General features: G+C 39.8%; 1 protein-coding gene across 2 annotated transcripts in view; it reads left to right on the top strand.

Annotated features, from left to right (window-relative positions):
- LOC109399785 (synaptogenesis protein syg-1) overlaps positions 1-10,621 on the top strand; it is a 611,559-nt gene extending 600,938 nt beyond the window's left edge. Inside the window, exon 11 of one of the 2 annotated variants that reach the window (XM_062860224.1) lies at positions 4,856-10,621. In XM_062860224.1, the coding sequence (XP_062716208.1) occupies positions 4,856-5,395 (540 nt within the window). In that variant the 3' untranslated portion in view covers positions 5,396-10,621. The remainder of the gene's footprint in view (positions 1-4,855) is intronic. The other variant, XM_062860225.1, reaches the window with a different exon arrangement.
- The last annotated feature ends 6 nt before the right edge of the window (positions 10,622-10,627 follow it).

Raw genomic sequence — 10,627 nt, forward strand, 5'->3', positions numbered from 1 at the left:
ATTTTAATCGTCATTTTTGGACTCTAGACTTCGTCACAATACCAGATATACCCATATTGCATGGTTTTAGAGCCTAAAACTCCATTAAACAGAAGTCATTTTGAGTTTTGAGCTACCATCTTGGATTTTAGACCACCATCTTGGATACTCTGTTTGTCATTTTTGGAATCCAGATTTCTTCCCCACATCAAATATACCCATACTGCTTGGTTTCAAGTCCACAAATTCCATTAATCAGTCGCCATCTTGAATTTTGAGACGCTGTTGGATACTTACCGCAGTGGACTGTATTGGGTTGGGATATGGGGCTGGCTATTGGCCGGTTTGGCGTCACCGAATGTGCTCACGTCCCCGCAGAGACGGAGCCAAGTGGGAGCAGGGGTTTTGGGAACTCCTTCCCGGGATGCCCTCAGGCTGTGAAAATTTGGGAGCGATTGGTTGCGTCCCCGTATTCTGCATTGCGATTGAAATTTCGACACTGATTCTTCATTGAGGCCTAACTGGCATTTTCGATTTCTCTTCATCGATCCTCTCTTTGTGTTATTACGGGAAGTGTATTAAGACGACGACTACATCTTGCTCTAGAAACAAAAAGAAAAATAATTTGTTTTGATCAAGTTTTTAGCGAAAGAGAGAGCCACGGCGTGTGTATGGGAAAAGTTTATAACAAAAAAATAGGCATCGTCAAATTTTTCGCTATTCAAAAATAGAGGCTTTCAGCTTTCATTTGCAGGGTCCCTCAAAAAAATCCACCGAGGGATCCCGAACAACTTTTTCAGAATACTGTTTTTCCCCATACAAAATGCACGGTTCCAAATTAATCCCAATTTCTACTTAACAAACATACCCAATTTTTGTATGAAAAAGTTCCCCCGATGGAATATTTCGATGTTGGGCTTGAATGAAAGCTGGTAGCGTCAACTTTCACGTAGCGTAAAAATTAGCGATGCCCATTTTTTTTGTAATAAATTTGTTCTACCAGACACCGTGGAGAGTCGAGATCACTTTACGGTCTTCGGCAAAGTTTTTCGGCTTATCCTAGGCTATACTTTAACGTCAATAGTTACATGGTGTTAGACAAAAGAATTCAAATTTTGAATAAAATGCAGAAAAGTACGTTTTCCCATACTACATTCCATACCAATTTCAATCGCAAGGCGGAATACAAGGCCGCAACCAATCGCTCCCAAATTTTGCACAATTGATTTGGACGCTAATACAGATTGAAAAAACTTTATTCCGGGTTGATGCGATCAAAATTAAGTTTTCTCCATACAACGTTGACCCAATCTAATAGACACATACTGACGTCATCTCAATTCGTCGAACTGAGTTGATTGGCATATGTGACTTGACCCTCCGAGCCTTCTATCTAAAATTGGTTTTTGGAGTGAACATATAGCCTTTCAGTACACTTCGGTGTACGAGAAAGGCAAAACAATTCTTTCCAGCTTATTTGCTTTAGTAAACTAAGTCATTTAACTAAACCAACAGATTGAAAGATCTTCTTTGGTAGAAAATTAAATAAACTTTCGAATGAGGGTTAAAAAGCTGCGATAAGATTGACCGTTTTCAAGTAATAATCAGTTTGAGGCAAGCAAAGTTAAAAACATGTAAAGTTCAATTACTACGTAACGGTTGAGATTTAACCATATGCGTACACATTTTTTTCACCATTTATGATCCTCTATCACTCCTTAAAAAATTTTCATTCACCCATCTGGACCCCCCGGAACCGGTTCCGGAACACTACCGGTTCAGATATGGTCTGCTACTGTTTTTCTGCTAACCGTTCATCAGGTTATCGAAAATGCCGCTGTTTGATGTATCGCATGCATGGGTTTGGTTCACTTTTATATTTGGCAACTTCCGGCGGGACTTCCGGATCCGGTTCCGGAACACTACCGGTTCTGATATGGTCTAAGACAATTTTTCTGTTTACCGTTCATCAGATTATCGATAATGCCGAGGTTTGTGTGTCGCATGCATGGGTTTGGTTCTCTTTTGTATTTGGCCACTTCCGGCGGGACATCCGGAACCGGTTTCGGAACACTACCGGTTCAGATATGGTCTGAGACGATTTTCCTGCTTACCGTTCATCAGGTTACCGAAAATGACGCTGTTTGATGTGTCGCATGAATGAGTTATGTTCAATTTTATATTTGGCCACTTCCGGCGGGACACCCAGAACCGGTTCCGGAACACTACCGGTTCATATATGGTCTGATACTATTTTCCTGCTAACCGTTCATCAGGTTATCGAAAATGCCGCTGTTTGATGTGTCGCATGAATGAGATATGTTCAATTTTATATTTGGCCACTTCCGGCGGGACACCTAGAACCGGTTTCGGAACACTACCGGTTCAGATATGGTCTGATACTGTGTTCCTGCTAACCGTTCATCAGGTTATCGAAAATGCCGCTGTTTGATGTGTCGCGTGCATGGGTTTGGATCTCTTTTATATTTGGCCACTTCCGGCGGGACATCTGGAACCGGTTCCGGAACACTAACGGTTCTGATATGTTCTGAGACTATTTTCCTGCTTACCGTTCATCAGATGATCGAAAATGCCGGGGTTTGATATATCGCATGCATGGGTTTGTTGCATTTTCATGTCTGGCCCCTCCCAGGCGTACCGGTCTGGAACACCTAAATGGCCATAACTCCGGAACAGCTGGACCGATCTGAACCATTTTCAATAGAAAACAATGGGACTATATGCCGCGTCGAATGAACCATCGGTCATTAAAATCGGTTGAGGTTTACTGCCAAAAAGTGATGTGAGTTTTTTGTACACACACATACACACATACACACACACGCACACACATACACACATACACACATACACACACACAGACATCACCTCAATTCGTCGAGCTGAGTCGATTGGTATATGTGACTCGACCCTCCGGGCCTTCTATCAAAAAGTCATTTTTGGAGTGAACATATAGCCTTTCCAGTACACTTAGTGTACGAGAAAGGCAAAAAAATACTTGAGCTAACTTGACAGACGCGACCGTTCGCAACCACGACTTACTGCGATCTCCTCCATGATTCCGCTCACTCTTAGAAAAAAAACATGTTAATTTAAGTTCACTTGGATGCACATAGAAGGAGCGTTCCGTTTATCGCAATTAAAGTCGAGCTAGCAATCGCTAGAACACAATTGACAGATTAAACATGTGAATGTAAAATATCGAACTGGTCCGCTGATTTTGAGAAGTACTGACTTTACCTCTCATCCACATCATCGAGTTGAGATTGACGATAGATATTGAACTATTTCTACGCACCTAGTCAGATAGGTTTGTTGACACCGTGGGCAACCAACTCGAATTTACATGATGGATATAAAGTTGATTCAAATTTGCCATCCAGTCATGAAATGTCATATTTCAAAAGACTACTAGGAGAATCTTGAAAGGATCAACTCTCTCGCAAACGGGGAGAGAACAATTCTGTCTTGAATCTTGATACGTCTGTCCGGAAAAATTTCAAGACATTTCTCCGCAGAACACTGAAATGGATAATGGGAAACAAATAGAATAAACTGAGAGCTACTTTTCAGTATCACTCATTAAATGCATCTGATGAGATTCCCAAGTAATAATAAATGCTGAACAATGAGAGTATTAGCTGAACAGTGGCTGATTAATGATGTCAGAAACTGAACACAATGACTGCTGAATATTGGTCTGAAGTATGGCTTGTTCAACTTCTTTAGTCAGCAATACATAGATGGCTGAATATCAAGTTGATTAGAATGTTCTTCATCTGAGTAACCAGTTTTAAAGCATACACCAACATGCAGAATTAATCACCTGATTTTCAGCCTTTAATCAAACAATTTTTGAAAACTGACCCAAGCATGTTTTCGTGAAGTCCATATCGCTTTTTCAGCCTTAATACAGGCTTAGTTCAACTTATGTTCTTGACTATTCAGATACAACAAGGTAAAAATAGGCTCACGAAAGCGATTTTATTTCTATTTTTCCACAAGTGATAAATTTAATTGATTACTGATTAAGCGCATATCAAGCACTTAAACAGCCTTTCAAAGAACCTCAAATCAGCTTAAGGCTGAATAAAATCACCAAAATTAGATGTTTATGAGGTAAACAAAGGATTTTACCTCTTATGCTCAGATTTTGTTCAAATGAAGGCTGATTTATAATATTTGCTGAAACGTTTGTACAACATCAAATTGTTAAATTGTTATGGTTGGGTTTACCATTCTTATTCAATTTCTTTTGGCTCTACTAATTTTAGCAATTCATTCATTTGGATGGCTCAAATGTGTTTCTACTTAGTTTTAGTTGAATGGGTAGCCGTGCTCAGACTGTCATATAGTGCTGCTACATACGCAGCCCTTAGATAACCTAAACATTATATAAGATTGGGCTTTGATGTACTGGGAATGACAGGAGCGATTGCGTATATATCTTATTATACAAGGAGAAAATTTAAGATGATTTTTCCGAAAACCTTGCCTAATAAACTGTTTTTTATGTTCACATTATGCTAGATTTAAACAAAAAGATTTTCAAAAATTAAAGCTTGGTTGTGCTATAAATTTAGTCAGAACACCCTAACATCTCAAACAAGCGTCCATTAAACTAAGTACATTTTTTGTCGCATAAAGCTCGTTTCGGTTCTCAGGTCGGCAGGTATCACACTGACCAACTGAACCAGTGCAGCACCCGTGAATCTAGCTAATGACATTTTCTGCTTTGTCTTTTCTCTCTCTCGTTTTTGGTCCGTCACACCGCACACGAACATGCTCGACGTGGCCCGGCACACTAATCAACTCGAACTCATTCACCTGGTGGCGAACCAATGGGACCCCGCAGCCGTCTAACGAAGTACACTACGCGGAATTAGCATTAGCAATACCTCACGATGACAATAGCAATAAAAATCACCTCAATCATCTGAAAAAGCTACCGCCCCCTCCGGCCTACAACTATTTCGACGAGCCGACGATCTACGCCCAGATCGACCACGGTGGCACCAACTACAAAACGTCCTCCACCTCGCCCTTCCCGCTGATATCACCGGTGTCCCAGCAGCAGCAGCAACAGCAGCCGACGACACCCCTGCAGCTGCAGTCCCTAAATCAGTCACAATTAACGTTACAGCTGCCAACGGACCATCACAGTAGCAGCGGTAGCAGTCACAGCCAACAACAGCAGCACACGCCAACCTCGCTGCAAAATCACACACCGACCTCGTTGCAGCAGCAGCAGCAACAGCATCATCAAATGCACCAGGCGCCTCCACCGCCGGCACCGCAGCCGCTGCAACTGCCTAACAACAATAAACAATACCTGCGCGAAATTGTCACAGTACGGACACCGCTGGCGTTTTCGCAACAGGAGAGTTGTGTTTAATTAAAATTTACTTCCAAAAACAGGCCCCGGGCCGGTGGTGCGCCTGGATGTATGTACACTCATGTATATGTATTCACGTACGTAAAATGTAGGTTATTTGAATTACAGTCGAGTCTCTTACTAAACGAATTCCTATTAAACGGACTCCTATTAAACGAACTCCTACTAGACAGGGGTGAGCGTTATAGGAGACTAAGAGCTTATGGGATTCCGGCTTTTTGGGGGTGTGGCCTATTATCTCGGGTGTGTTAAGAGTTAGCGCAATACTTTCTTCGGCAAAGTTTTAGGGCTTGATAAGATCTACCATTTAGAACTTTGGTTCATATGATTAGTTGGCAACTTGGCCGCTAGAGGGACCATCAATGATTTGATGCTAAATTGCACTACAGGAACTATATCAGGTTGTCAAGCAAACGTTACGATATGCGACAGCTCAAGACCCTGATAATTTGGAAGGATTGTGTCTTCGGGAAAGTTGTTGGGTACGCCAATAACTTACTGACCATGAGTTGCGAAGTTTGAAATTCCTCCACTGGGCGGCGCTAGTGAGCAAGTAAATTTTCAAAACCTCATATCTCAGAATCCCGATAACGTAGAAAGTTGGTGTCTTCGGCAAAGTTGATCAGTATGACCTAAACTTACAGAAAAATAAACACTTGTTTCGCAATTCTGCCACTAGGTGGCGTTTACCGGGTTTTTTCGTCTTTTTTTCTACTTTTTTGGGGTTTTTCGGCTTGGCAAAACTAGTGTCGCTCCCCCTGATAACTTAGCAAGTTGGTGTCTTCGTCAAAGTTGATCAGAATGACATAAACTTACATAAAAATTAACCCTTGTTTCGCAATTCTGTCACTAGGCGTCGCTAATGAACATGCAAATTTTAGAAATCTCATAGCTCAGAATCCTGATAACTTAGAAAGTTGGTGTCTTCGGCAAAGTTGATCAGAATGACATAAACTTACATAAAAAATAACACTTGTTTCGCAATTCTGCCACTAGGCGGCGCTAGTGAACATGCAAAGCCGAAAAACCCCAAAAAAGTGAAAAAAAAATACGAGAAAACCGGTGAACGCCGCCTAGTGGCAGAATTTTTAAACAAGTGTTTATTTTTATGTAAGTTTATGTCATACTAATCAACTTTGCCGAAGACACCAACTTTCTAAGTTATCAGGATTCTGAGCTATAAGATTTCTAAAATTTGTATGTTCACTAGCGCCGCCTAGTGACGGAATTGCGAAACAAGGGTTAATTTTTATGTAAGTTTATGTCATTCTGATCAACTTTGACGAAGACACCAATTTTCTAAGTTATCAGGATTCTGAGCTATGAGATTTCTAAAATTTGCATGTTCACTAGCGCCGCCTAGTGACAGAATTGCGAAACAAGGGTTAATTTTTATGTAAGTTTATGTCATTCTGATCAACTTTGACGAAGACACCAACTTTCTAAGTTATCAGGGGGAGCGACACTAGTTTTGCCAAGCCGAAAAACCCAAAAAAAAGTCAAAAAGACGAGAAACCCGGTTAACGCCACCTAGTGGCAGAATTGCGGAACAAGTGTTTATTTATATGTAATTTCATGTCATACTGATCAACTTTGCCGAAGACACCAACTTTCTAAGTTATCGGGATTCTGAGATATGAGGTTTTGAAAATTCACTTGCTCACTAGCGCCGCCCAGTGGAGGAATTTCGAACTTCGCAACACATCGTCAGTAAGTTATTGGCGTACCCAACAACTTTCCCGAAGACACTGTACTTCCAAAGTATCAGGGTCTCGAGCTGTCGCATATCGTAACGTTTGCTTGACAACCTGATATGGTTCCTGTAGTGCAATTTAGCATCAAACTGTTGATGGTCCCTCTAGCGGCCAATTTGCCAACTATTCATATGAACCAAAGTTCTAAATGGTAGATCTTATCAAGCCCTAAAACTTTGCCGAAGAAAGTATTGCGCTAACTCCTAACACACCCGAGATAATAGGCCACACCCCCAAAAAGCCGAAATCCCATAAGCTCTTAGTCTCCTATTAAGCGGATTCCTATTGCGCCCCCCGACCAGTGATCTTATAAGAGTCTCGACTGTATGTAAAAAGAGGGGGGAAAACTGGAAAAGGCCAGGGAAAAATGTCGGTCGGATGCGTTAGAATGACATCGCGCGCGCGTTCATCGGGTATAGGTAATATGTTTCACTTCAGCTGACAGCGCTCTCGGGCACACGGGACGACAACCGATTAGAAGGTTAGGCTTTTGGACATGACATGTTATGGTTAAGGGTTGGGTATGAAAGGTGCGATCTGGGTGAAACGTTTCGATCCAGTGTGTTCAGTGGTGCTCAGGCTGGAGGATACCGCGGGCCAAATTTGCAATTCGGGATCGACCTGCGGGCCGCATAAAACATCGATGCACAAAAACAACAAAAAGAACAATTCTAAAGCATATTTATTAAAAACCTGAACTGTTCAGAACTTGTGTAAGGGCCAAACTTTATAATCTATTGCCCTTCGTGGATTTCAATTTAGATTCATAAGTTTGGTTGAGAAAAACTTTTGAGCTTCAAAATAGAAATTCACACAAACAATTTAGAAGTTGCTTCTAGAATTGCCTTGAAGCCACTTCAAGAACTTGTCAAGCAGCTATTACAAGAATTTTTTTTGAGTCGCTCCAAAAAGGTTTGCTGGATTTTCTCCTGAAATTTCTTGTGGAGTTGCTCCAGAAGGTTTTCGAGAAATTTCTTGAAGTTTCTTTTAGTTTTTCTAGAATTCTCTTGGAGCACCTCCAAGAACTCCTCTTAGATTTGCCTCTGGAACTGCCCTAAAGTTACTTTAGGAATTCCTCATTAATCGTTGCCAAGAATTTCTTCTAGAATAGCTTCCGGATTTTTTCGAAATTTTCAGGAGTTTCTTGAAGATTTTAGTATATTCTTTCCATAAGTCTATTCTGAAATTGATAAAATACTTCATCATTATATTTCTTCAAAAATTAGATTTATTACAATTGTTTCCGGAATTTTCTTCAACATTATCTTCTAAAGTTGCTGCATAACTTGCTTCAAATTTATTGTTCAAATTTTCCTCAGGCGTTCTAGGCATCTTTTGTGTCTTGATGCAGTTGGTCCTGGAATCTTGTTTGTAGTTACTCCTGAAAATTCTCTTTTTGTTGCTCGAGGAATTTATTCTAAAGTTATTTAAGAAATTTCTGTTAGAGTGGCACCAGCACATTTTTCTAGGAGATGTTCCTATAATTTCCATGCAGTATCCCCACAACTTTCTCATTGAGTTTCTTCAGGTTTATTTTCTCCAGGATAATTTAAGTTTCTCCATATATTTCGCTTAGAGTTGCTTAAATTTTTTCTCCAATAATGTTTCCTGGATTTTTCCCAAAAATGTATCCAACAGTTTCTCCAAAAGGGGACCGGAGACGCTTTATGAATCTCGCCTGAGATTTTTTCTTTAAGTTCGTTCAGGAGTTTCGCTTGAACAATTCAAATTGAATTCGTAAGGTTTGTTTCGAAAAATATGTGAGTCTTATAATAGAAATTTAAACAAACAGTGAAAATTAAACAATATTGGCAACCAAGTTGAGATTTGTTGAGAATTTTGTCAAAAACTTCGTGCTTTGTGTTTTTATGTTCTTCTGAAAGGCGAAATGTGAAATATTCGCTGCGTTGCATTGATTGCGCTTAAAAATTGCAACTAATTTTTTAATGATTCAAGATTACCTTTTTTACAAACTTTCATTTGATTCGTACCACTTATAAATAACTATAAGCTTGTAGCTGAAATGCCAAAATATTTCGGAGTTGCGATATCGAATCTTACCAGAACGGATTGTTCTTTTAGTTTATTTATCATTTAATTTGCGTTCAACACTGTGAAACTTGATCAGAACTTTTTTGTTTGTTTGATTTCTTAATAAATTCAACGAATTATTTCAAATAATCGTTCAAAAATTTCGATTCGTCTTTAAGAATTCCGCGGGCCGCATTTTAAGGCTTGGAGGGCCGCATGCGGCCCGCGGGCCGCAGGATGAGCACCACTGGTGTGTATCATTAAAACACATTGCAACAAAATTTCAACTTTCTGTCTGTCTTTCTATTAGCACCATAAACCATAAACCGATCGGACAAACCGTTTTCGAGTTACACTCTTGTTCAAAGATAGCATGTGCATTTTTAAGGGTCCTTTTACCTTTCTCGTACACCAAAGTGTACTGAAAGGCTATATGTTCACTTAACCCTTTGAAGCCGGATTTTTTACAAGCGTTATTATAAAGTTTTTTCTACGCATTTCTCTGGTTTTAGTGCTTAACAGCATAGAAAGGGTAGAATATGATGCAGAATATTTTTTCTGGATATCCTAGGTCATCAAAATTGTTTTTGAGTTTAGATCCATAAGCCTACGCGTGCAACGGTAACTTCTTTCGTCATACAAAGCTTCGATTTGTTATCTATCATGTCCAGTCTTCTGGATGTTCAAAAGACAGTATCAGATCTGTCAGGATATCTTAGGTTATCCAAACTGTTCTTGAGTTCAGGTTCAGAAGTCTACGGGTGCGATGGAAACTTCTTTCATTATACAAAGCTACGATTTGTTAACTATCATGTTCAGTAAGTCTTCTGAAAGTTTAATAGACACTATCAGATCAGTCGGGATATTCTAGGTCATCCAAACTGTTTTTTAGTTTAAATCCTAAAGTCTACACGTGTAACGGGAACCTTTTTCATTATATAAAGCTACGATTTGTAATCCATCTTGTCCAGTAAGTCTTTTGAATGCTTAATAGACAGAATCAGATCATTCGGGATATCCTAGGTTATCCAAACTGTTCTTGAGTTCAGATCCTGAAGTCTACGGATGTGATGGTAATTTCTTTCATTATACAAAGCTGCGATTTGTAAACTATCATGTTCAGTAAGTCTTCTGAAAGTTTTATAGACACTATCAGATCAGTCGGAATATCCTAGGTCATCCAAACTATTCTTGAGTTTAGATCCTAAAGAGTACGGGTGTGACAGTAACTCCTCTAATTACACAAATTAACGATTTTTATTCTATCATGTCCAGTAAGTCTTATGAATGTTTAATACAGTGTCAGATCAGTGAGGATATCCTAGGCTATCCAAACTGTTCTTGAGTTCAGATCCTGAAGTCTACGGGTGTGATGGTAACTTCTTTCATTATACAAAGCTACGATTTGTAAACTAAAGCATTGTCCAGTTAGAATCCGGACGCAAAG

The sequence above is a fragment of the Aedes albopictus genome, chromosome 3, assembly GCF_035046485.1.
Source record: "Aedes albopictus strain Foshan chromosome 3, AalbF5, whole genome shotgun sequence".
Lineage (NCBI taxonomy): Eukaryota > Metazoa > Arthropoda > Insecta > Diptera > Culicidae > Aedes > Aedes albopictus.